Source organism: Ricinus communis, chromosome 8 (genome assembly GCF_019578655.1).
Source record: "Ricinus communis isolate WT05 ecotype wild-type chromosome 8, ASM1957865v1, whole genome shotgun sequence".
NCBI classification, from domain to species: Eukaryota; Viridiplantae; Streptophyta; class Magnoliopsida; order Malpighiales; family Euphorbiaceae; genus Ricinus; species Ricinus communis.
The window spans coordinates 18,505,301-18,533,027 of record NC_063263.1 but is presented as its reverse complement, the minus strand read 5'-3'; the positions used below and the strand labels follow the sequence as shown (position 1 = coordinate 18,533,027).

Genomic DNA, 27,727 nt, shown 5'->3' with positions numbered 1-27,727 from the left:
TGTGCGTTGCACGTGAATAAAAAAAAACTAATATATTTAAAATACGAATTCATGCAACCGCACAGTTGAATTTTTGAACTGACTAGAATACCTTTATAATGATAATAAGTAATTAATAACTAATTAATTTAATCTTATTCTAATTATACATGCAATTAATTTAATTTTCTAATCCTAGTAGGATTAATTAGTATTCTAATTCAATCCTAATCCTATTATAATTTCATATATATTCATCCAATAATCCATATATATTCTTCTTATAAGAAATTGATAAATTACTATATCACACTATATATAACATATGGAGTTCATATAAATCAATCCAAATTCTCATAAAAATTGAAGACAAAAAGTCAAAAAAAGGGAAGATACTTTTAATTTTATTTTATTAATATATTATTTTTTTATATTAATTATTATTATAATGCTTCATTAGTATGATTATTATAAGTGAATTACTTCATATGGTCAATATTTATTTTAAATATTAAACTAATTATAGATCAAAATATCCATATAAATATAAAATTGAGTTTTATTGTAATATTTCATTGTAGATTTAAGTTGTATATGATGTAAATAAAATTTTGAGATATTTTAAATTCAAAAAACTCATTCTTACTTTATTATTAGTAAATTCAATACAATATATCAAGCAATAAAGAAGAAAATATCATTTAAATATTTAAATATTTATTTATTATTTAATAATTTTTTATTCCTTTTTATTATGAAAATTTAAAATTCATCTCTTTTTATGTTCTTTTTTCTTTATTGTCCTTTCTTTGAAAAATAAAAAATAATAATACCATTAAAAGTATTATATTATAATATTATAAATTAGAAAATTATTAAACCTGAAATATAATTTTTCTCAAATTATTTCTTTATTAATATAGAGAATTATTTTAATATTTTTATAAAATAATTATTTAAAAAATAATGAATAATTATTCAATTAAAATAAATTATTTTTCATATATAATAATCTTAGTAGAAATATAATTATACAAAATAAAAAATAAAATTTAATATCGACAATGAGTTATTCAATTAAAGCAAAGTAAATTCTTGACTGCATTAAAACTCTTGACAGAATGCTTTACCACCCGTAAAGATCTTACCTGACACGCTCTAAATTAACTATATATATATATATACCAAAAAAAAAAATTTATCTATTAAGTTTGTAAAGTATATATGTCAATACATGAATAGAAGTCTTCTACGATTTCTTGTTATTTTCCTTAGGTTGTAATACAACAACTCTGACAAGTAGTCAGATTATTTAAGCTACTCCAGCGAGGAAATTACAAGAGCAGACTTATTCAGATTGTCCTATAATCAAGTTGATCAATAATTTGATTAACAACTAAGGTTATCTCCTGGTGAAACACCAATCTTGTTGCAATAATCAGTCTAATACCCAATACGAGCTTGAACAGCACCAGGATTTCCACCATTACATTCTATTGCACCATTAATGGCTCTAATGGTTGCTCCAAAACCTTGGTTTACTGCTGGGTGGGCATTCTTCATCCAGAACCAGAGAGCTGTCTTAAAAGATACAACAGGATCATTGGGTACAGTTTCAGGAGAGCCTAACCCATCAAAGTTGTTGTCCTGTCCAGCTGGACCGTAGTTGTAATTCCATGTTAGTTGAATTGGACCACGGCCGAAGTATTTCTTGTCTGGATTACAGGGGTATTGAGTGTTTGATTCGTCGCAGTAGTTCTTTTGATGCACCATCTATCTCCTCTATGTAGCAGAAGTCTGCAAAACCAAAGTAATATTTTCACTCTAGTTAATGATTTTGGCTGCTAGAATAACTCAATTTGCTTGTATGCATGCATGCGCTACCTATAGAAAGTTATCTATTATGTCTTACAAAAAGGTTACATCTAACTTAACAGCGATCAGGTGAAACGTTAAAAGTATAATTTTTAGTTTAACTAAAGTTTCGAGTTCAAATTTTGAGTATATACTTACATTAAAATTCTCTTTACCACATGTAAAAATCCTGCCCAAAAAAATGAAAAGGTTATTTCTACCCTCTGCAGGCATATAGGTTTCTGCAAAAAGAATCCTTAATTTATTAGAATGGGAAAAAGTTGATTATATATTGCAAAGAATAAAATTTCTAAGATCTTTTCTTATTTTTCAATTTAAATCAAAGATATAATAACATTGATCCACCTTTTTAGGTGAAATTAGTAAAGTGTCTGCATATTAATCCCACAACATATTTCTAATTAAATTTAAAACTCTATTTGATAAAATATCAAATCTCAAAATCCTAAGTTCTTATTATCATATTCAAAACTCTATTAGCATGCATATTCATAGAAAAACTAATCTAACAATACTGATCATAAATGAAAATCCTAATCATGTTTCTAAGATCAAATAATAAAAGAAAATTAAAAAAAGAATAAAAAGACCGATTTTAGAATGATGGTGAATGTCATATTGAAGGAACCCTCAGGTTGTCACTGTGGATATTGGATTTGCGAGTCTCAGTCGATGAGGATGCAGTTGAATCGAAGACCAGGTAGGAATCCAATACTAGATCTGGCTTTGAGAAATCTTCTGTTGATTGAAAAACAGTTTTCAAAATGATCTTCTAGCTTGTTTCTTAAAATGGTTCTTTCTTGAGTGGCTTGGATCTTCTAAAGGCAACTATGATCAACAGCGCTTTTCTTTATATTTTCTCTAGATTTTCTCTTTGTTCTTTCTTTCTCAGTGTTTCTCCTATATCTATTTCACTCATATCCGATCTTTAGTTCTTGATTCCTCCCCAAAATCCTAAACACATCTTTCTATTTATAGAGATAAGATTTTAAAGAAAACATTAAAGGAAGCGATAGATTTTAGAAATATAGTGATAAATATTAAATTTTATTTTTAAAATTTAAATAATTATCGATAAAAGATAATGATTATCGTTAAGGAAAACATCTAGAATCTTTATATGGACGTGAAATCGTCACAAAAAATAAGGTTGGAGTGCAAAAATCTCAATTGGCACTATATAGAGCTGATTGACTTTATATACAGCTGATCGACTCTATGTACACCCGATCAACTCTATATAAGAAAAGTTTATAAAAAATTTATAATTAGGTCCCTAAATTTGTAAAAATTATCGTTTCAATCTTCAAACTTAATTTTTTTAACAATTAGGTCTAAATTGATTTCAAAAAGCTAATTTCAGCTGAATTAACATCGACGCTAGCCTCAGATTCGTCTGTCCTTCACCTCCCAAGACCCGAGAAGGTAGTAATTTTCATCATAGGATTTTCCATTTTTTCTTCGATACCTAGATCTGGAAAAAGGGGTGCTGATAATATCTATTTTATTTTAATAATTTAAAGTTAAATTATATGGATTTTTAATATTTTGATAAACATAAATACTTTCAAAATGTTTAAATTTCAGCAAGTAAAATAATACTTATTAAATATTTTCGTACGTATACTAAAATTGATTTTTTCTAAAAATAGAATTTCGTTTAATTTGATTGAAAAATTTGTTTAGAAGAATTTGATTTTTAATAATAAATTTAGTGATTAAATTGAATTTATTTTATCAGTTTAGTTTTTTAGCTATCTTGACTTTGAATGAAAGAGGTAATAATTAGTTTTATTAAAAACAATGAAGTTTTGGTGTAATAAATAAATTATAAAAAATAATTTGTATATTACATTAGAAATTTAAAAATAAATAGTATAAAATCAAACATTGTTAACAATTGTTTAATAAAAATTTAATGGAATGAATTTTTAGTATAATATTATAAAAAAACATATATATCATTTTTAAATATTTATAAGAAACTACTATAATATGAAAAAGTATAGTAATTACTCCTAGTAATGGTAAAAGTGCATTTTGTATATCATTTTAATGTATTTAAAAATAAGTTCCGGAGTGCTCCTCATGTTATTAAATTCTCATTGAAAAGAGAGTATCCAATAGGAATAGATTACCAATTAACGTACTTCCATTCTTTTAGATTTTAACTGAATTTAAGGAATGTAATTAATGTATTAGGCATACTATACAATGTGCAATCTTTCCTTAATCAAATTTAAGGCTCAATAGGGCGAGGATCACACCATATGCCAGCCTAGGAAAGTAGGAATTAGACTTTCATTAGGTGCATTGAACTAATGAACTGCGCTAGTAATCACAATGTCAATGGCTAAATTGATTTATAAAATAAATGAATTGCACATTTTATAATTGGTTTAGACTCAAGATTAGAAATAGGTGATAATTTAATTAATAATTTTATTTTTAAACTTTAATAATAATAATAATATTATATAGATGAAATGTCAAAAATTCCTCTAAGTGTAATTGAAAGAGGCCCATAAGAGAAGGAAGCAGGCATATACTTTGAAGGAGATCATTATACTGAGGGTTAACATTGAAGAAAATACCTTGTTGGAGTCAAACATGAACTCATAATTTCGGCCACATAATCCGGCATCAATTACTGTTAGAATCAAACAAGATTAAGGTGGCTGCAAAAAGGTTTTGTTATTATCTACTTAGGGTGAGCTTAACATTGAGCTCGAAAAATACTTTTTCAACTAATTTTAATTTTTATTTTGAATGATTTTTCAAGTTTTAAAAATTATTTTTCCAGAAAACAGATGAATAGATGTTTTCTTTAAAAATATATTTAAAAAAAAAACAGTTTATAAAAAAAATTAAAAAATTAATATATTAAATTATAAGATTTTAAAACCTGCTTTGGAACACTCAACCGCAACCTCAAACACACCTTTGAAAATTAAAGAATTCCGCAAGTATTAGATCACTGCATTCTTTCAATTCATATTTTTAGAAATTCTGATTGTTGCTTTCGACCCCAAATGCTAACAATTTAGAGTATTTTAGAAAAACATATCTATCTAGAATATAATTTTTTTTAAATTATTATTATTTTGAAAACTCAACCAAAACCCACAAACCCAATGTTGTAGTGAAATTGAGATAACTTGAAAGGTAGAGAAACATAAGTATAACATAATTTTCTTTGGTTGATAGAAAGTTGTCACCATGGCAAATAATATTGAATGTCTTGGTACATTATAATGTGGACAAAACGTGCATCTCACAAGACATAATTTTCTTTTTCTTCGCCTAACTATGAATTTAAGACAAGATCCTTCATTACATTCATTCCCTCTCTCTAAATCTTTTCCCTTTTTAAATATTGAGAAGTAAATAAGATTTAAACATATATATTATTTAATGTTATTTCTTTGGTAAAACACAATGAACATCATTTACAAAAATAATATAATTTCACTCCTAAACTTTATCGATTTAACTTCTCGCACTTCACAATTATTATTTTAATTTTCAGCACTCATTAATTTTTATTTTTTAATCTTTTTTTACCTTTTGCCTCTATATATATACTGTGATATTTTATTCAATATATAGTAAAAATTTAAATAAAAATATAAAAGAAACGTATACAAATGTGAAAGAGGTCAAAAACAAAAATTAAGAAGGGTTGCAGGTTAAAATTAAACAGCTGAAGAGTAAGAAATTAAATTAATAAGATTTGAAAGTGAAACTATGCATTAAGCCTACAAAAGTATTCTAACATAATAATTAGATAATTACGTTCCACTTCATCTCGCAAACAAGAGGAAAGACAAAGAAGGGAAAGAGGAAATATGGGGGAAACTCCATATCCAATTCAACAATATTAATAAAGTTGCAGCTCCTGATCTACATGCTTTTCTTTAATCCTGCTTTAACAACCTGAAACTAGCTAATCTCAGAGGTGCATCTTTGATGTGCCACCAAGAACAATGATTCTCATGAAAATTGCAAAAAGAAAAAAAGCACCTGACAATAACATGTGTTATATAATATGAGTTTAAATTGTACAAAGTATGTCTAGATTTCTGGTTAGATGCATATAGCAGACCAACTTCCTGAACAAGAATGCACACACTTAACAAAGAGTTCATGAGTTACAAAAACAGATCACAGATGGGTAACAAACCAATGAACCTTTTCAACCCAAAACTACACCAAAACATACTTCTCTCCTTCTCTCTCTAGAATATGAATTGAAGGTAATCCTAATCAATTACTATTTCTAAAATTTTACAAAAAGGTGTAAACTAACTGATTCTGCCCCTTTAAATTTATCTCAGCAACATGCTCCAGTACAAGTATAAACTCAGGCATCTGTCACACAGGAGCAAACCTTTGAATCTTGTCTGCGAACCTGTCATCTCTTCCTTGCTGAGCTTTGCCACTTCGACATTCAAGTAGCTGTATCAGGTCCAACTTTTCTCCTGATTTCCCTATACTTTTCATAGTTGATCACTGCTTGGTTTTCTCATTTTCGTAACCTGATGCTTTTCCAGTCCTACCAATCAAAAATGCCCCAGGCTTGGAATTGTCACCATGCATTTCAAGACCTTGATAAGACCGATTAGCAAAGTACTCGGCTCCGGATTTTATTGTTCCCTTGATAAGTGAGGTAGAATTCCGGTCATGCAGTTGCAGGGCCTTCTCTGTTGCATTTGCTAAAGCAAGGCCTTCATTATCTTCTTCAATGTTCTCTGCTTGAGCAACAATTTGAAGAGTTAGTATTTAACTTGTTAAAGCAATTTAAAACAGAATGTTGCACTCTTCATAATTCTCAGAAACCGGATAACATACAGAAAACAGAATGAAAATGCCATTTTTACAAGATAACCACAATTTTCAACAGTTCATGTTATGTGCCAAACCAAGAGAGAGGAGGGGGCAACAACTAGCATATAACCTCCTTACGCTAGAAGTCATGTTTTATGATATTACCTTAATCTACATTCTGTATACTGACATAAAACATGTATCTATACTTGCAACCTAATATAATTCAAAGCAACCATAACATATAATTTCCACAACTCAAACGTCAATAACATTTTATCAATATAATCAATCAGAAAAATTAGAATTAACACCACCATTCAATATATATGACTACAGTATGGTGACAAAATATGAAAAATAAAAAGAATTAATAAAAGAATAAGAAAGAGACTGTATCAGACATTAGATAATTCCATTACCCAAAAAAATTTCACCACCTTTAATTTAATTTCTCTGTCCTTTCTGGAACGGTTAGATCTAATATTTTATGCCTTTTTATGTAAACGCACAAAACTGTTTAACTGAAACATTTCCAAGTACGTTCTGACCAGAATTTCGCTCTATTTCAAACTGTTTATTGTTTGATAATTCATCAATAATACCTAGAAGTTTTTCTGAGCTTTAAGAAAATATCATAAAATTTAACCTAAAATAAGTCACAAAAATTAGAATAAAACACAGATAACCATGCTTCCTCATCATGTTCACAGACAAAAGAAAAGCATTTTCAACTCAATTACATAATTTCAGCAAATCCGGCGGCAACATATAAACTAAAGTGAGTAAAGCCACCTTGCAAATCAAAATCTTCTACATATCTGCCTTGTATGAATGAAAACCTTGCTTCTGCAGGTTTGATCATTGCTTCCACGGGAGATGAATCAATCAAATCCCTGAACTCCATCACATAAGCTCCTGTCCATTGGCTTCCTCTGCACATAATGAAATCCAAAATGTAAGCATTCAGCAATGAAAAATATTCAAAACTCTAAAAATATTGTATTTTTATCTTTAAACATAAAATTTAGAAGCACACTTCAATTTAAATACCCCTCAATTTCCTTTCCAACCATTTTCACTCTCATTTCGCACAATGTATGTTTAGCTAATATGTGATAGAATAGAAGTAGCCTGGGTAGCTTAGATGTTTGATTGAAGGATAGAAGAGGTAAATGTCAAAGGTTCACTTATTCAAACAATTGGGATTAACATTTGCAAGATACTATATAAAAGCTCTCTGAAACAAAATATTTCAGCCAAAAGAAAAAAAATAACACGATGAATAAAACTCCACTGCAGTCCTCAAAATAAAGCAGAATCTGGCTGATCTTGACATCTGTATATTTTAAGTGACAAAAGAAAAAGAATAGATCTCTTGAAGCAACCTTGATAGCGTGTTCATTACAATGGACTGGACAGATGATTTACCATTTCATCTTTATGATATTGCTTTGTGATATATCTGCCACAATCAGGATGAATTTTCGTTTTATTTTACTCTTCAGCAAACACTGGAAAGCATGCTCAGAATTTCAGGATAGTTGTTACTCTCGTGTAATTTAAAACACAAACAAGTGAATCTTAAAACTGAGACAAGAATTTACTTTAAAAATTTGCAATTTAAAGAGAAGCAAGCAGATACAAAAAGAAGGAAACATGCCTCCGCATGTTGCTTAATTTTTATGCAACCAAGTTCCATGTCTATGTAATGTAGGAGATGCACAGACCACTTCAATAAATCACTATCTTAATTCTTTGATAAACTCATACAAAAGAAAAACCCATGTCCACATTGAGGCCACACAACATTGCATGGAAGCTCATATGTTGCAAAGAATTCTCAAGATTTTTAAATAACCAAAAACACATTTTTTTTTATAAAAAAAAGAAGCTAATCTAAACATTTGATTTGAAACTTTATAGAAGAAAACATCATAATTACATCACTGATAGACTAATTCCAGAGGAACATTAATAGTTAAATACTTGACTTATAAACATGATAAGAACTTCTGATAAAAAAAAAAAAATGATGTAAACTATTACTTCTAAAAGTTATATTATCCACAAGACCTTGAGGCTTCTTATCTAGTAGTATTAACATGTGTTTAGTAAGTTCAGTTATTGCTAGGACTTCAACATTTCAATAACAACTGTAAAAACATGCAAACCTGTTGAAAGCTATCATGGCTTCGAATGGAGTGATAACTGGAGCTAAGAACTCCTTACTATCCAAGAGAGCAGTTTGGGCACAGGAAACATAGATAAAAATATCACACTGTCACAAACAGCAATTTGTTACAATATATATCTAAAATACTAACTCTCTAATCAGGATGAGGCAATTGTCAATTGAGTCTTACCTCAGGGAAGTTGGCAAGTTTAGCAGGATTTGGTCTTCCCATAACAAGAGTGTAAGCCTTTTTTCCGGCACTAGTAATTAGGTCTTTCATCTGATGAATCATGTCAAGGTAACCAGCTGCATCACAATGGACAAAATTAAACAAATGACTGGGAACATCTATATAAATAAATCATCAGAAACAAATTCATGTCAATACATAGGTATAGCAACACATAAATCCCAAACAATTTCGGTATTCAAACCTAAAGGGAAACCCCAATGAAGGTGATGTTTATGTCTAAATAATTATCAGCTACAATCAGTTGTACTTCCTAATCAGAGAATAAAATGAGCAACTAGCATGTTGAAGTTTCATTCTCTCAAGATTAAAAAAAAATTAATCACCAATTAAAAATCCAGAATACAGTCAGAGGAAAATATCCACATGCATAAAGGATAATCACACAATTTACATATAATATCAGGTCGACCAAATAAGGTTTTATTTATTGATGAATATATGAGCCAATCATATCAATAACAATTATTTGGTATACATGTCAGGAGGGAGGGGGAAGAGCAATATAAGAATGAAAAATAATAATAATAATAATAATAATAATAGAAAGAAACACCAACAAGTTGTACTCCATGTACCATTTTATGTGGAATGCGCACAAGCAGAACAAAGTAAAAGTGAGTATCCAATCTCTGACTGGGGAAAAGAGAAATATGTGCAGAGCAACATGCTCAAGAATAAATTGCACTGTTTGTGGAAGCAAAGCAGCCAGGAAGGGAGCTTCCATGGTGTCATGGCTCCACCAAAGTTTACAATAGATCATTAATCTGAAATATCACATCAATTTAATTTAACTTTTTTTACTGGTGAAGTCCCTAAGATTCTCAATAGTAAAATATTTACTAGATCATTTATGTTATTCTATTTAATTTTGAATTAAATTTTATTATATTGGCTGGTTCCCCTAAAAATGAAATTCAAGCCATCTAAAAAAGTGAAGCCCAAGCTAGCTCATCCACTGAAAGCAGCCTATTATGAGATGAGAGACCAAAAAAGCTTGAAATGCCACAAAGATACATTTGCAGCAACTCTCTTACCCTTACCCCCACGAAAAGGTATAGGGAAAAGAAGCAGTAGCAGCAGTACAACATACTCTTTTACGTAGTAATGAACTACTAGTCCCAAAAATATAAATAAACAATAAGCATCAAAACAAAAATAGAGCATACCTACACCAAGAGTTCCCACCAAAATCCCAACAATGTTAGCATCTTTTGCCTTCTCCACCAGGTAATATCTATGAGAAAGCATTTAGCGAGTCAAAAAAGATCAGCCAACACATATAACACTAATGGAGAACATCCTCAGCAAAGGAGGATAATATATCAAGAATTTACTTTTTAGGATACAAGAGACAAAATGAATCTAAGTTGAGTGACAGAGATTCAAAAAGGAAAAACAGGAATTGTTATATTGTAAAGCAATACCTACGCTTGAGAATCCTTCTCTGTTGAGATAAATCTGTCACCAAGCGACTTTCTTTGGCATCATACCTGACTAAAAGAATGATATCAAGTAAAATTGAGGAACATCTTAGAAGAAGACAAAGAAGTAATTCACTTTAATTGTGATTTTTGTGCATACTGGATATTATTCAAGTGTATGCCTAACCAAGATTAATATTGGCATTATAGAATTTCCATTAGTGACAAGAACATAATGATTAAAACAACATATTTCAAGGTTCTCTCAACTGGCACTGATTGGGCAAGCTCAATGATGAAAACAAGTGTGGATCATGCCTTGTGTTAAAGCCAAAGGCTTGAAAAATATGAGAAGAAGATTATCAGGGGAGGGTATCTGGCTATCTTTAACCGCATTGAACTCAAGCAGTCAGGAAATCAATTGTCTACATTGAAAAAGCATTCATACCACGCGCATCCAAAAATTAGGCATTAGGTATAGAAGGAACAATGTTTTAAACATTGCAATACTTGTACCTATTTCACAGCCATTAAAAGTCAGTACAACATTTGCAAATGCCGAATTGCCAGAACCAATCCACACAAGCAAATAGTCTTCCATCCTCTGCCCACGAGATAAGTCCCAGATCAGCCCTCCAATCTTATGTCTACATCCAGCTGCCTCACCAACATCATTGGTAGCAACACAGTCACCAATCAGTCTGGCAGGCTCATCAGATTTTTTCTGGTTGTTGGAGGGATTTATTGCTGAGCACATAACATCAGCAAAATGGAGTTCTGAATGCCTTGGCCTGGATTGCATTGATGCAGCTGCAATCAATTCTTGTCTAATATGTGGAATTGCATGTGCATATTCCAACCCATATAGGACCTACATCAAGAAAGAAATACATAAAAGAGCTATCATGGTGTAGATTAATTGCCCTTGCAGGAAATCCTATATCAGAACATTTTAATTCAATAAGCAATATGAGGAAGCTGCAGCACAGAAAAGGAAAAGCGAAATAAAGAATCTGAAATACATAAATGAAAACTGGAAATAGAGGAAGATAGTCGCCAAATTTCACTCATACTTCAAACTATGGAACACTTTAACTCAGTCATTTTGAAATGATGTAGACTTTAGGAGGATATGAATACCCCATGCCAGGGTTTTTCTTGTAGCATTTCAACTTAAAGTTAGAAAGAGATCACATCAATTAAATACCAGAGAAAAATAAAAATGAGTTTATACACTTGAATTATAGTACTATGGAGAAAATGAACAAATATTACAAATGCAAAAAAAAAGAAATCTATGATAAAGTAGCATCCTAGCATCATATGTATATCAAATCCTTATGAATACAAGCACATCAGTACAGCTACATCTACTGTAACAAACAATCTACTGGCCTTATTTTAAGGCAAAGCATTATAGCAACAAGCATCTAATCTCCAACATTATCAGTGCAGAGTTTAAAACTTGCAGGGAGCTTCCCCTTAGGCCTTAACCCAAGACCACATTGCCACCAAGACCCTCCAAAACCCAAAAAAAGAAGTTCCTGTGAAATCTTGCACTTATTCCACATAATTACTGCATCTAAAAAATACCTGCAAACATGGAACTTCTACCATAGAAGAAATAATTTACAATACCAGGGGAGGTTAATCCTCTTTGTGTGCACTGTGGCACAATGGTTTTACCCAACAGTCCTAGCAATTTCGATCCCACAATTGTCAAGCCTTTCCCATGCCAAAGTAGGCAATCAAGATAACAACGTTGGCTGAGCTATGCCAAGGAAGGAAGAAAGCACTTAAGGATGCAAGAATGATACTTAAACTGCATTGATGCTGAAATTGTTATAAATGTGACAGTGGAAATGCAGTTGACCATACAGTACATACTGTATATTGCTCAAAGGCATCTAAATATACGAGCTTCTAGAATCTTCCTAGCTTCCAATCCATACAAGCTTCATTAAGATTTCTCCATAAACGCCCCTGCATCTACACTATCAGGTAGCTCCCCAGATCCCACAGCAGAGAGAAGTGGAGAAGGTAAGGATTAGATTTAGGCAAAAGTGCAACACATTTCAAGAAACTAGAATTTAGGAATGAGGATGAAACAGGGTAATTGGATGTTGCAAGTAAAATTACTCAATCCACTTTTCAACTATCCTTGATTATCGGCATTGATCACCAGGCAAGAAGTGAAAATAGAGAAGTTGAAGTTATTTAATATACCATAATAGGCTTGGTGCTGCTAAAGGCATAATCTGATAAACTTTGAGCACAACTGGATACATTAATGGAAGCCTTTCCAAAAACGAAGAACGCTGGAAGATTTGATGTCCTGCGAACGAAATAGCTTTGCTTCAACTAAACACAGACATTATGCATAGAAATTATATCTATAAGGAAACAATATTCATTATAGATAAATAAAATAATAGTAGAAATAAATAAATAAAATTATACTCAACATAACATTGTTGACGCTCAAAATTAACATTTCAACGAGAAACGAAGAAATACTGACGGGCTGAGACAGGTGTGACCATAATGAATAACACAATCAGCATTAGCATGAGAAGCTCCAACTTCGTCAACACAACAACTACCATACGCTGTATCTGCCATCACAAACAGTCTAATCTCCTTTCTATCTCCTCCATTTTCTTCAAGTAACTCAACTTTGTTCCTGAGAGCACTCACTACTCTCACTGAATCCTTCAACAACTCATCCGGAAACTATGACCAATCCAACAAAAATAAATAAATAAATAAAATACAAACTTATTATATGAGAGGTTTTGATAGGGTTTAACAGGTGCATGTATCTGTGTCAATCTTTGATTACCTGTAAAGCGACTCTGGTGAAGTTCCGACTATGGATGAAATCGGTGGTAAGGTCAATTTCGTAATTCTCCTCGAAATCCATGAACACACTCTCCCTCCTGTGTCACAAACAAGAGAATAAAGTTCGAAAATATTTTCTTTTCTAAAAACCCATTGAATACAGAAAATTCTATTTTAAACCGATAGGCTGAACAGGCCAATATTATTGGGCCTAAATAAAAATATAGCCCATCCCAACAAACCCACTTGTGTTGCATACAATTGGGCTTTCAGTCAGCCCACTTTCTGTTCTATAATATTTATTATTTCATCGCATCTTCTCTATCTTCCCCGCTTAGGAAAAAGAAAAAAAGAAACAGAGACAACCGGCGGATATTCCGACGGCTAATAATCACCGGTGAGTTAACGATCCTCTGCTCTATTTTCTTTAGTTCGTCCTTGTCGTATTAAAGTAAGAATCCATTGGCAAATTTTTTGTTAATTAATTGAAGTGTAGGGTTTGAGAAGATTAATGTGATTGTTGATAGATGGCGACTTGTGTTCGTGCGGGTCCTCCGTTGAGGCCTTCTCTCCATGTCTCAAGAAAAGCTTCCAAATCACAACAACAGCAGCAACATGGTACAATGTGCAGATTACCTGTTCGTTTAAAGGATAATATCCCTACGACATCATTAAAACTTGATGCTAATGCTAGAGTGTCTTCCCAATACGGAGTTGTAATGAAACAACCACAGTCTGCAAGGAAATATCAGCAAGCCGCAATTGTTTGCTTGTTTGGCGGTAAAGACAAGGCTGACAAAAACAAGGAGGTAAAATATGCTAGAATTCAAATAAATTTTCTTTAGTCAATTCTCATGTTTGGAGAGCTTATAGTTGCTATAGTAAAATTAACATGATTGTTTCAAGAATGCAATTTGCCCATTTTTTAGTCTAAACAATACCTTAGTCTTTGTATTTGAATGATGGCTAACAGGGTTATATTGGTTATACAGTTGTTATTTGGTATTTATCAAATTAATTGCAAGTTTGTGAGTAAAACTTATGTAAGACCTGCATCTGTCCTCTAATGAACATGTATGACTTTTGTCGCAACTGCTTGAACATGTATGACTTTATATGGCTATTTCTTTTCTTTTAACAACCCTGAGATTGGGTGAATAAAGAGTTCCAATAAAGGATAGACTTGCAGTTCCTTTTTCTAGTGGTGCTGTTATGATTTGATTATGAGCAGGGGTTTGTTTGTTAATTGCTCAATCCTAAAGTTGAAGACTTTATTGCTTCAGTTTGATTTTATTCATAATAAGTTTATTTCCAATTCAGTTGTGAAGTTCACCTTTCAAAACTGAGAATTTTCCATTTGTAGTTTGACATTGCTCAACTCTTATTTTAGCCTCATCTGACTGACTGTAACATATAAAGAATACGTATCGGGTGGGTGTTTGAGTGTGAAAACTTTATTAAAATTACTAAACCCAACAAAATATGTTCTTGGTTTGGAAACAAGTCCCCAACTAGGAGAAATGTAGCTTGAATTAGAAAAACAGCCAATTCAAACTTCCTCAAAATTAGGGCTTTTCATAGGTTGGACTTAATTATGTTTGTTTTAGATCAAACTGGGTCAGAAACCACCAAGATTGCCTCTAAAACTGGAACTACTGGATTAATATGTCAATGCCTGTAGTTTATATGGCTATATTATTTGGCTTTGAATAAAACCTTGTCAATACTTGGAAATGGATCAGTACGAGTTCTTTTCTGTGAATAGCCATGATTGCATGAATAGACTTTTGTTTATTTATTTTCTCTTCATTTATTCATTTACTTTTGTAGAAAATAGTCTACAAAACTTGTTGTGCCTCAGAGTTTCAGACAATATCATGAACATTCTGAATAGATCAGATGCGTTAAGATTTTTGCCAAAAGAATCTCGTATTTCTACTTGTACATCATTTTTCTTCTCCTTTGATACAATATTTATTTGAATAACAGCCATTTTCATGGTCCTTTGAGAAAGTCATGGAAAATTTCAAAGGACAGTCGGTAGAAGATGTGTTGCGGAAGCAGATAGAAAAGCAAGAATTTTATGATGGAGGAAGTGGGAGAAACCCACCTCGTGGTGGTGGCGGTGGTGGGGATGACGCTGGAGAGTCTGAGGATGAAGGCCTTGCAGGAATCATGGATGAAACTCTTCAAGTAGTCTTGGCCACCATCGGATTCATCTTTCTGGTAATAAAACCTTCTTTTACCTGTTGTGGTGTTTCAAATAGCCTACAACCTCTGTGTTACATCTAGCATTGCGAGTTATATGGGAATGTCTAATGTTGGTAGAAGAGAAAGTTAATAAAAAAAGGCCAAAAAACCAAAAAATTTCACATTTATCTCTTGCTTTTTGTTTCTTCTATAGGATGCATAGATTTTTTTGTTAATTAATATATTGTTGAATTGTTTTATTGCAGTATATTTACATTATTACTGGTGAGGAATTGACTCGACTCGCAAAAGATTACATCAAGTATCTTTTGAAAGGCAGTAAGAGTGTTCGTCTGAAAAGAGCAATGAACAAGTGGAAGAGGCTCTACCAGAAACTCACCGAGACAGAGGTGGTTGACAAGTTTTGGCTGGAAAAGACAATTGTCAACACCCCAACTGCCTATGACAGCCCTGCAAAGTACAGGCAAATTTACAAGTCTTTGCTACAATCAAATGCAGACAAGTAAAATCTAGCTCATGCTATTACTGAAGATGGTTTGTGCCTAGAGGTAGAAGTGACATAATATTTCATAAAGGCCTTTTGTTGTCTAGATTATTTGTTTATGGCAGAGCAATTTTGTATAGCATTTAAAAATATAAACTCAGGGTAGAGTCTAGATTGTTAGAGGTGTTTATGAAACTTCTCTTAGGATTCACTAGGATGGTTCTGAATGAAATAACCATTATGATGCGACTGATTTGCAGTTAATTCTTTCAGCTTTCAGCTTTCAGCTTTCAGTATCCTGCGTCCTGAGACTAGGGGTGTCAAAATGGGTCGACACGCAGAACTCAATTTGTCAAACATGAAAAAAATACGGGTTGGGATTGTGACTTAGCAGGTCCGAATCAGTAAATGGGTTGACCTGTTTATGACACAGTTTGAAACAAGTTGCGTAACGGGTTGACTTGCGAATCCGTTGTAATCTGTTTAATTTTTTATGTTGTGTTGGCTTGTGTCAACCCGACCCAACTCATTTACAATTCGTAAATTTTAAAAATAAAAAATAAAATAATTATATATTAAAGTGAAAGTAAATAAAAATAAAACAGTTAAAAAGTAAAATATAACAAAATAAGACTTAATTAGTATGATGAACTTAAAAAAGTTTTTTACTTCTTTACTCTTGTGCCACTCCTTTCACAAAAGAAAATAAAATTCTAACAAAATAATTCGGTAAAATAAAATTCTAACAAAATAATTTGGTAATTTGATATTGTCTCTATGAATTTTAAAGATGCTTCTTATAGTAGCTGAAAATATTATTTATGATTTAATACCGTCTCTAATGATTTGAAAGTTATAATTTTTTGCATGTAAAAATACATTAAATCTTATATTATTTGTATAACAAGTTAAGCGGATCGTGTCAAGGTTTATGATATATGCACGACCCATTTAAATAAATGTGTTATACGTGTTATGTTTATATCACTCGATAAAAATTTGTATCGTGTTAGGGTTGTGATAAATTGACACGATTACTAAATGAGTCTTGTTCGTGTCGACCATACTCATATCACTTGATTAGGTTAATCCGACACGAACACAACCCACGAATACATTTTGACACCCATTACTGAGACATAATAGATGATTGCATAAAAAATCAATTAATTCTTTCGTTATCTTTTCTGCCTTTAGTGGAAGGTTAATAATGTAATTATTGTATAAGTTGATTAGTTTGCTAACTTGATCGATTAGAATTAATTAAAGGCTAAGTACTTAAAAAGTTTTATTATATAATTTTTACTAAGGAGTAATTATCTTTATTAGAGTACGAATTGCCTATTATACTAAATCTCTCTTATATTTTTATAAAATTAACTATTATTTCCTCACGACCAAAATAAATGTATTTAAAAAATAAGATTGATAAATAAAATTACAATTCGATTTTTAGACTTTTCTATGAGGTATTAAAATTATCCAAATATAATTTTATTATCAAATTCAAGTAAAATTTTTAATTCCTTGCATAGTTTTCTAATGTCTATCAAAATAATAGTAAAAATAAATATTTCTAGTTATAAACATATAGTTTGTTTTAGTAATTCAAATTAAATTATATAGTAATTTGATAGTGTTGTTCTAAATATAAATATTTTTAGAATATTTAAATTTTTAGGATGAAATTGTGCTAAAAATTAGAGCAAGTAAAAATAATAATTAATTAATTTTGTTAAATATTAAAATTAACTTATTGTAAAACTAACTATTACTCCTACTAAAATTAATAATTTCATTCTGACATGATAAAAAAATTAATTCTAAATGAATTTCATATTTGGTTAGAAGTTTGAGGACTAAATTATAATTTTAGTTTTCAATTTAATTCTTTAACTATATTGATTTTGGAGGGACAAAATTAGTAATTAATTCTGAAAAAATAAAATAGAAATTTAATATAATAAATTGACGAGAGATAACGCATATATTAAAATAAATAGGAGTAAATAATAATTATCCTTTTTAATAATTTTATTCCCTTTTTTTACATTTCTCATATAAATATGTATTATTTTAAATTAGTATAATTAGAAATACTAATTAGAGAGTATTGAATCTAAATTAAGAAAGTAGAGTTTTCAAGAGAAATATAGATGAGATGGTAAATTTTTTTTTTTCTAACTTAATCAAAGTCTCGAGTTTAATCTTTTTTAAAAATATTTTATTACTTTGCTACCTATAAAATCTTATCCAGCATACTTTAAATTAACTCTAAATATGTATCCATAAAAAAAATTAATTAGTATAATTTGTTACTTTTATTTTATATCAAAAAGAATTTAATTAGTATGATTTCTTACTTTTATTTTTTATTTGTCAAGTTGTATTGGATTATAAGACTGTAATGACTTTGTTTCTTAAATGTGGAATTTACTTGCAGTAAATAGACAAAACCTTGCATGAATTATTTCACGATGGACCATGAGATCCATCTTGAGACATGAGGACAGGTTTTGATTTGGTAATTAGGTATATATATATATAAAATAAAAATAAGGAGAAAGGATCATCTTGCTCTGAACCTAAGATCAAATACACATAATTTAAATTTTTAATAAATAATCCCTTGAATTTATGTCTAAATGTCAAATACATTTAATATCAATTTTTTTAAAAAATAAAACAACATAAGATTTATTGATTTTAATTGAATTATAAAAATTAAAAATAATATTTATTTTATTAATAATTCTCTGAATTTTATATTTTGCTAAACACGCTTTTGTATAACGTGTACTAGATATTGTATTAGTAAAATAACAAAATAAATATTTTTTTAAATTTTTATAATTCAATTAAAATTTAAAAATTTAATATTATTTCAATTTTAAAAAAATTTAAATTTGGTGTATTTGTCTTTTACACACAAGTTAAAGAGATTATTTACTAAAAAATTAAAATTGGATATATTTGATCCTTAGACATAAGTTTATGGTTCAAATTGATCCTTTATCTAAAAAAATAAGACCTAAAAGGTAAATGAAAAGAGAATTATAAACTTTTAATAGTAGTAGGCTGAACCAATTGCAGAATTTGGTATTTAACTGTAAAAGTAAAATAAATTAATGAGTCAATTTAAGTATTTAATATTTAACTTAAAAGTAAAATAAAATAAAATAATAGTTAATAATAATATTTATCATATACATTAAGAAAATATAACTGATATATATTTAATGATTTGAAATTAATAAATAAATATTATGTATTTAGTTTTTAAGTAGTCGAAATATTAAAATTCTTTCATTGAGTTCTCCCAAAGTCTCAAAATTTCCTGGGAAAAAAACATGAATAAGAAGAAGAATAAGAAAGGAAAAACTTGGGCTGATTCTTCTTTTTCTTCTTCTTCTTCAGCAGAAACAGTGGCCAAACAATGTCGGCCTCCTCACAGAAATCCTCCTTCGAGTCCCAGCAACAACTCTACTCCATTTCAAGCTCGTCTCGAAACAATGTTATTCCACAATATCCAATCCCCACACTCGCCTCCACCTAAACCTTAATTCCACCACACCCACCGCTCTGTTTGTCCAAAGTCGCCGCGCTCCGAACTATCAATATCATTTCACCCCTCTCAAACCAGATGCCCTCCTGTCATCCAGGCGCTGACGTCCGAATACATCAGTCCTGTAATGGCTTGCTCCTCTGCTTTGCTCTGCCTTACCTTCCGGCTCACCTTATCAGTGATGCAAAGCTTGTTAGCTATGTCGTTTTCAATCATATTTATGATAGTGTACTTTATATTAAATCGCACCACTAAACAATTTAGGAGAGTCGATTTTCCTCGGCATTCAAGTATTCTGTTAATGCTGTTTGTTTGGCTTGTACCTGCTCAATCACAGAAACAACATAAACTGACAAGAAATTGCTGAAAATACTACCAAGACTCTTTGTCTAAATGGGTCCAGTCATTTCCGGTCCAAGTTTCTCTGAAATTCTGCCTTTGTTTTGGCTTTACTTCGAAAAGTTGACGGAGAACCCAATGTGAATCTAAATCCCGCATCCAAATCAGGGGAAGGCCCTGAATGCCATTGATGGGAAACTCCCTTGTCGACGAAAAGGATACTTGTCGGAAGTGAAGTTCCCAATGAACGCTAGATTGGAAGTTATGTTTTTTTAATAGTAATAACACAAAATAAACTAATCCTTTTACAGAGACTCAACTGGTAAACGTAACTTCTAGAGAGAAACGGAAAGTGGGGATTTGCTGTTCTTTCTCAAGGTGGATTATTAATCCATATGTTTGCTTTTCCGTCTCCATCTAGGATTAGGATTTGCTGCTTATTTTCCGTCAACGTCGAGGATTAGGATATGCTGCTGCTTATAAATATCATTGGCATTGGCGTCTCTTTGCCAAGATCCTGCGTGGTTTTAACTTTTTCTTAGGCGTGTTACCTCCTTCCTTATTCAAAATATAAAAAATAAACATCATTCACGAAGAGAGAACCTCTTTGCCAAGATTCCGCAGCAAATAGTCTGCTTTGTTTTAATATTTTCTTGAACGAGTTACCTCTTTCCTTATTCAAAAAATACATTGACAAAGCAGAAAATGAAAATTAATTAGTGCCAGCAATGATTTCGTTTCCTGTTGTTGGCTTTCCGGTTTCTATACATCATCATCAAGTATTTTTACGTCCTTTACATGTTGACAGCCATTCACAACACCATATGTATGTCGTCAGGATGATTCTGGTAAAGTGCTCAGGATGATTGGTGGGGTGCCTCCTCCGGAAGGCTGGTTTAAAATTAATACAGATGGCACTTGGAAGAAGTCATTCGGTATTGCCACAGCTGCAGGACTTTTCCGTAACAGTGATGGACAATGGTGTGGTGCTTTTGCTATTAAGTTAACCGATTGCTATTCAGCTTTTGTTGCTGAATTATGTAGTATCTTAAATGGTTTAAAGATTGCATGGGATGCTGGTTTTAAGAATATAATTTTAGAGACCGATAATAAGATAAGTGTAGACACAATATACGGGGATTTTGATACTAAGTGCATAGGTGATTTAGAAGATCTTTTAATTACTTCTATTAAGGAAATGCTAGCAATGGCATGGAACGTCAAATTACAACATCAATATCGAGAAGGCAACCAAGTAGCCGAAGCATTGGCAAATTTTGCAGTAGATTTTCCTCCTGGAAAAATGGTTATGCTTGATTATCCTCCTGAAAGTACTATCAATTTACTAATTGAAGATATGCATGGAGCAAAATTTCCACGTATATGTGCAGCTTAGAATAGTTTGACAACTCATTTAGATTCAGAAATTGTTAAATTTTGGTTATTATTGTAATTAATTGATTTTGTATTTTGATTGAACCAACAAGAAAACAAGCATATAATAATAGAAATAAGATTCAATTTGGCTCATAAACTTATTATAAAAGTCCAATTTACCTCCTTTTGACCTTTTGGGTCAATTTAACACAAAACTTGTCATTTTAGGGTCAAATCAACCCTTCTCTTCAAGTTTGCATAACATACATATTTGCTCATTATAAGCTTGTATCTGCTCAATCACGCTATGGTAGTTCAGATTCCTGTGGCAGAACCTATAAAATAGGTGTGTTGATGGTGTAGCCTTGGCCTATGGTCTCTGCCATGGCACATCAAGAAAGCTTTGTGATGTGAAGCGTCCACATAGGTTTCATTTTATTAGGCCTCGTGCCTTTGGATACTTCGACACCTTATTTTGTTTCTGAAGTCATTCCATGTGTGTGAACTCTGCTTCCTGAGCTGTATATATATTTTGTTTATGAATTGAATTTCCCTGTATTTTCGTTTGTTTTATGCCAACTCGTGTCTGTACTTGAGAGACTTCGTATAGCATGCCAATAGCACCAGATGTTGTAACCTTAAGAGATTTTGGTCTTCCCCAGGTATCACAGGGGTACAAAACACTAAACACGCGCCAAGATCGGCTGACAAGCATACTTAGAAGGCGAAAGATGAATAACAACACATGCGTGCATGCATTTGTGATATCAAAAATGAAAAGAAAGACCACTAGAAAATTTCAAGCTCCAAGACAGGGCAACTGGAATCAATGCGATAACATGGCATAATTTTCCTTGACCAGCACTGAACTGACTACCGGATCAATCTTGGATGGCTGCCAATTGCATTAGATGGCTAAACTGTCCAGAAAGAGAGAATCAAGGGTCAACATGATTAAACACCTAACTGAATATATGAGTGTTCTGACAATGTGTGGTAGGTTATTAGTAGTTCAGGGAGACCTTAACAAGCAATGTATATCATATTTGAACTAGCCAATCCTGATATTCTTAATATTAACTTGAGATATAATCCAAGACAGACGAAATATAAAGTCAGTAATAAGAAATCAACAGTTTCTTTTCATCAAAATTCTCATATATAAATGTGAGCCATATCCAGAAAAGAAAAGTCAAACAATCCTTCATCTCAGTACAACACCAAAAAAAATCTTCTTTGTACTTTCTGGGTAAAAAATTAAGAAACCTCACATCCTTGGACTGAAAGCTATTCCAGTTTATACGGAGGCTTCAAAAGCTTTGAAGGGGTTTAGGCCCTCTTTGCCTTTGTTGTAACAGCTTCTTTCTTATCTTCTCCTGCTGCTTTTTTCTTGTCCTTCCTCTCCCTCTTCTTTAAAGATGTCATATGGGCCTTAAGAATAGTTGCATAAGAAGATTGAAAGCGTTGGTGATCTTTTGCCCCAACCTTACCAACAAAAACAAGGAAATACCATTAACCAACGCAAGGAAATACATGATTAAGGAACTATATGGAAAATACAGAATGCTATCAGTAAGCAAGCCAATTAAAGTGGATAAAGAAATTCTAAATTGTAGCTATAAAATTCTCAAATTTTTGAGCTCTTCTCCCATGGTAGTAGAACACAAAACTTGGTACGTGTTATTCAGCAGAAGTCTAAGTCAAACCTCTTGGAATACCAAATCTCCAATGTTATCCTATTTTAAACCCCTCAAACAGTGCATCATTTTCATTTTCCCAATTACAACTCATGAAAAACCCCTCACTTCTCTTACTATATCATTCAAAGTTCCAGATTTAAAAAGAACATGACCTGGCTATAGTTGCAGATAGCCCTCTAACATAGCATCCAATGGCTTAAATTTACAAGAACCTTTCTGCACTAGCACGGTAGAAACCAATTATTATCCCATTTGTATAAAAGCACACCAATCGCTGATTGTTGATACCCCATGCCTCATCTTATGGTCTCAAAATCACAAGATCATACAAAAGATATGCCCAATTGAAATTAGAAGCAAAAACAATTACAAACACAGAAATCCATGTTGTATATGATTCTACATTGATTTACAGATTGAAAAATGATAAATTTGAAAAGGTACTGTTATCTAAATTAGAATGAATTTGTTTAATGCAGAGTATCTATTAAATACTTCTACACTATTGACTCAAGTGGTAAATATGTAAATTAGGCCATTATGGCAGCAAGAAATCCAGATACAATTTTAAAGGGAGAAACCACATAACAAAATCATCACAAGCGTAAGAATTATTCTGCATAAAAGCAATGAACAAGCAAGCAACACCAACATCTAGTTTACTCTTGAATCAATGAGTTACTTCATTTCCCACATCCATATATGGCCTTGGTTAATACGTAAATTACATTTTACCTCAAAATTCACCATCATAAGTTCCCCATAACCATAATTATCAAAATCATTGTATAAGAGTGCTCAACACTAGTCTAGGAACAAAATAAGCAAGACTTCAACTGAGAAAAATAAAGGTGCATACCGAAGTAGAGATAGTCCTTTTGCCATTAGTTGCGCGAATGAGGCACCTATACTCAATAGGTTCACCATCAGTTATCATTTTATTCCTGTGCGCTTTACACTTCTGCGATGCTAAAAGAAAATACAAAAATTTAAAAAACAGTTTGCAATTTGCAATCTAACACATAATTATCAATATACATCGTAATTAATCATTAATTTGATACCCTAAAACGAAATAACCCAACAAAATTAGACACACAAGGAGCATAAAGGAAGAAAGAGCAATATAAGCTCACATCTTTTAAGAGTGACCCAAACAGTGCCTTCCTCAGTAGTTTGTTCAAACATGGTTGTTAGTTCGTTAAGAAATGGGTCTGGCTGTAGAAGAACCTATTAAAAAGAAAAAAAAAAATCAAAAATTGCAGATTCTAACAAAACAATTTCGAAAACCCAAAATGTTAACAACTAGCTAATAACACAAACATATATATTTACTCCAAAATCAACATACAGGATCTGGTCAATTGCAGTGAATTGCAATATAATTATATAGTTACTCAATTTTAAAAGAAAAGAGAGAAAGAGAGAGAAATTTTAGGGTTCAATTACCATGATGAAGAATTGGATTTAGATCTGTGGCGCACTAAAATTACCTAGTGGGCGATGTTTTCTCTTTTACTCTCCAGCGAGTAACGGTGATGACCTGCGAAAGAGATTTTTTTTTTTTTTTTTCTAAAACTTGCAAGAGAGAGTTGTGTTGTTATTTTTCTTTTCTAAGTCTTCCTATTCTTCAGTTAAAAAGAAAAAAAAAAAGAACTCTTCCTATTCTAATAAATAGGGTAATTTTATATAATATTTTTATCTTTCTTTTTTAAAATTTACATTAATAGTTAAAAAAATTAATTATCTTAGTTTAATTTCTAAATTTTAATATATATATATATATATATATATATATTTTTTTTTTTGATAAACTTACTTATTACTTATTTAAAGTCAAAATAATTAAAATACTAAATTTATTATTAAATTTATTATCAAAAATTAAATTAGTCTAAAATTATTTATAACCAATTAAAATAAAATATTAATATCTAGCAAAAATAAATTTATATCTGTATAAAAAATAATTAATTATATTTAAAAATTTATTTAAGTTAATTTTAAATTATCAAAATAAAATAAATATTATTTTTATTATTGATTTTATTATACTAAAATTATAATTTTAATGAAAGATTCAAAGATTAGATTATATTTTTATTAATTGAGTTAAAATGTAAAAAAGATTTAGGGCAATACACAAAATATAGGGAAATATAAAAAATTAAAAGATAAATAATATAGAATTAAATATAGTTAACAATTATTTAATAAAAATTGTGATAAATTAATTTTTTAACATAAAATTATAAAATAAAAATTATAAGTTTAAAATATTAAAAATAATATAGAAAGTATATAATAATTACTTCAATAGAATAACTAGCAGAATATTAAAATATCTTTAAATATTTTTAAAATTTAGTTATTTTGTGTACTGTATGCACATATGTGTACATTTAAAAGTATAAATTTCATTTTTGTTAAAGTATTTTTCTAAAATAAATTATTTTATACACTATATTTAAATATGTATTCATTTTAAAATATAAAATTAAGAGATTTAACCATATTTTGATATTTTAAAACCTCTCGTTTGAAAATTCAATTTAATAATATCTCTATTCAAAATTTTTCAGTAAAAATTTCAGTTAATCAACCCGATCGAAATACTAATACATAATCAGCAATGAGATATTCAGTTTGATTTTCAAATTTAATATCAAGTATGCAATAATGGAAATTAATCTTTTATCAAATTAATGCAAATTTTTAATATGTTTTTGGTAAGTAGCCCACTAAAAACTGCTACACAACCACAATACTCAGATTGCTGAAAATGCAGCCAAAGAATCAAAGAAAGAATAAATCTATACGGAGAACCTGCATTAAACAGTTGGGCAAGGGTCAAACAGATCATTAGTATTAGAACTCCTAGTCCTATCCTGGTAATAGACTTAATCTTCAGGAGAATACTCCAATGCCAATTGAACTGACTTCTCTACACCAGCAATGCACATCTCTATAATCCGGTGGGTCGGTTTATAGGATCCTTTTCCAGATTCCATGAGTGAATGGACGAGCAAAATATTAAGTGTTCTGCAAAAAAGAAAACACAGTTTGTACAGCTTATCACATTCCAGTTTCTCATTCTGTCATAAATAAGTTCTGAGCCTCTTATTGATGGCTAACCATGTGATGAAATTATGTCTTGGGATACAGAAAGACTTCAGTATCAGTTTGCTTCAGGACACAGTTCCAGCTGGTATCTTCATAGATTTCCATGCACTTATAACAGGAAAAGGTGTCCAGGTGCCTGTTTTCCATCTGATTATGTCACCTATAGGATCAGGCAACTGCCAAAGACCATCTTTCCATATATCACACACCACCTTCTTAGGAATATCTGAATCTGCAATGTTGGTGCAATCGAACCTGTCAACAATTGATTCACACTAAGCCCCGGCTAATACCGCTCCTTTCCACAGAAAACTTCAGCAGGCAGCTTCAACTTCAGTTATCAAAGACCTGGGGAGGATAAACACTGAGGTAGCCTACCAGCAAAAGCTAGAAACTTAAGAAGTCCAAAATTGATTTTGTCAAGAATATTATCGACAGGGGGGTTACAACGAGCACTAGAGAGCCTAGTTGAAACCAAAGTTCTTTACTGGAGGCTGACCCTCTTAAAACACATTCAAACAGAGATATAATGGCAATCATCTTCCAGTAAGGATCACAGAGAACAGTCAATTCCGGACAATGCAAGAGTAGTCTTCATCTTTCAAATATTCAGTTTTCTAGACAAGACCATGATCTAAAACAAAGAAGAAACTTCCCACTAACCTCTCCCCATATCACTCCCATGTTTATAGGAACATGAAAGTTCATACTGAAAGTGAAATAATAACTACACATATTTACATTGACGACAACAGCAACTGAAGACTAAAATTCATGACACTAACAACTGACTAACTAAAATGCAGTAAATGACAGCAGCCTGTCTCTGCATTTAGATGCTCCTTCTTTGTAGACTCTTTTCCTTCCTCCCATGTGTGAACCTGCAAATGGAATTGCTCTAACTTGCACAAATCTATATCAGATGAATGGACTAGGACAAAAGAAATTAGTGGATATTATTCAGTTAAAAGTTGCAAACGCTTGATTCAAGGAGAGAAAACTGCTGTAAACGATGATTCTTCCAGGGGGGTGGGGGGGTGGAATGAATTTGGAAGCTAAAGATCCCAGATTGTAATCAGTGCCTCTCGTGATGGATGGCTCCATTCAGGTTTGGGTCTGATTAGCACAGGTAGAACTTCCTTCCATGATAGGATTAGCTTGGAGGATTATTGTATGATCGTGGAGTTTATAGAACAATTGTAATGATGTCGTGTGGAAGGCTAGTGGAAATTCTATATCACAAATAATCTATACATCTATATATATATGAAAAGAGTGTATTGACACATATTTTTTCTTTATTAAGTGGCACTCTTTCCTTTTTTTTTTTAAGTCATTTTTTTTCAATTTAGGCATATCATTCTAAAAATCTTCTCTTTTTAATGGTAAAAAAATAAAATTCTCTCTCCTATTAATAGATTTTCATTAAATTTTTTACTACTTTTTGAGCTCCTTCCATTAAATCTTTTACTAGATTATAACAATTTTGAGGTTGGGAATTTCTTCTCTCAGTCTCTCTATATTCTTCATTTATATAAGAGACAGAGAGTCTCTAC

The 27,727-nt window shown here is 31.1% G+C and overlaps 4 protein-coding genes across 7 annotated transcripts; 1 reads left to right on the top strand and 3 right to left on the bottom strand.

Annotated features, from left to right (window-relative positions):
• Positions 1 to 1,163: 1,163 nt before the first annotated feature.
• On the bottom strand, positions 1,164 to 6,357 carry LOC8269787 (endochitinase PR4). The gene is given in 4 exon segments (XM_048378391.1): positions 1,164 to 1,740; positions 1,742 to 1,776; positions 5,960 to 5,966; positions 6,235 to 6,357. Coding segments are annotated over 4 exon segments (537 nt in total). The 3' UTR covers positions 1,164 to 1,368.
• Positions 5,879 to 13,527, bottom strand: LOC8269760 (2-(3-amino-3-carboxypropyl)histidine synthase subunit 2). Its single transcript, XM_002530518.4, has 10 exons — positions 13,374 to 13,527; positions 13,053 to 13,264; positions 12,758 to 12,866; positions 11,048 to 11,402; positions 10,535 to 10,604; positions 10,277 to 10,344; positions 9,048 to 9,163; positions 8,856 to 8,962; positions 7,477 to 7,616; positions 5,879 to 6,605 (listed from the first exon to the last, which is right to left on the bottom strand). The coding sequence occupies exons 1-10, from the start codon at positions 13,452 to 13,454 to the stop codon at positions 6,364 to 6,366; spliced, it is 1,500 nt and encodes a 499-aa protein (XP_002530564.2). The 5' UTR covers positions 13,455 to 13,527; the 3' UTR covers positions 5,879 to 6,363.
• A 105-nt stretch (positions 13,528 to 13,632) lies between these two features.
• On the top strand, positions 13,633 to 16,331 carry LOC8269761. Of its 3 annotated transcripts, none has more exons than XM_002530519.4 (4): positions 13,633 to 13,769; positions 13,900 to 14,181; positions 15,362 to 15,598; positions 15,829 to 16,331. In XM_002530519.4, exons 2-4 carry the CDS (start codon positions 13,900 to 13,902, stop codon positions 16,087 to 16,089), a joined length of 780 nt encoding a protein of 259 aa, XP_002530565.2. In that variant the 5' UTR covers positions 13,633 to 13,769; the 3' UTR covers positions 16,090 to 16,331. The 3 variants fall into 3 exon arrangements, with proteins under 3 accessions (XP_002530565.2, XP_015581713.2, XP_015581712.2); XM_015726227.3 differs by having other exon boundaries at positions 13,636 to 13,769; positions 13,864 to 14,181; XM_015726226.3 differs by having other exon boundaries at positions 13,674 to 13,769; positions 13,869 to 14,181.
• A 6,127-nt stretch (positions 16,332 to 22,458) lies between these two features.
• Positions 22,459 to 24,674, bottom strand: LOC8269763 (signal recognition particle 14 kDa protein). Of its 2 annotated transcripts, none has more exons than XM_048378641.1 (4): positions 24,542 to 24,674; positions 24,185 to 24,278; positions 23,908 to 24,017; positions 22,459 to 22,833 (listed from the first exon to the last, which is right to left on the bottom strand). In XM_048378641.1, exons 2-4 carry the CDS (start codon positions 24,234 to 24,236, stop codon positions 22,678 to 22,680), a joined length of 318 nt encoding a protein of 105 aa, XP_048234598.1. In that variant the 5' UTR covers positions 24,237 to 24,278; positions 24,542 to 24,674; the 3' UTR covers positions 22,459 to 22,677. The 2 variants fall into 2 exon arrangements, with proteins under 2 accessions (XP_048234598.1, XP_002530567.1); XM_002530521.4 differs by having other exon boundaries at positions 24,498 to 24,658.
• Positions 24,675 to 27,727: the final 3,053 nt, after the last annotated feature.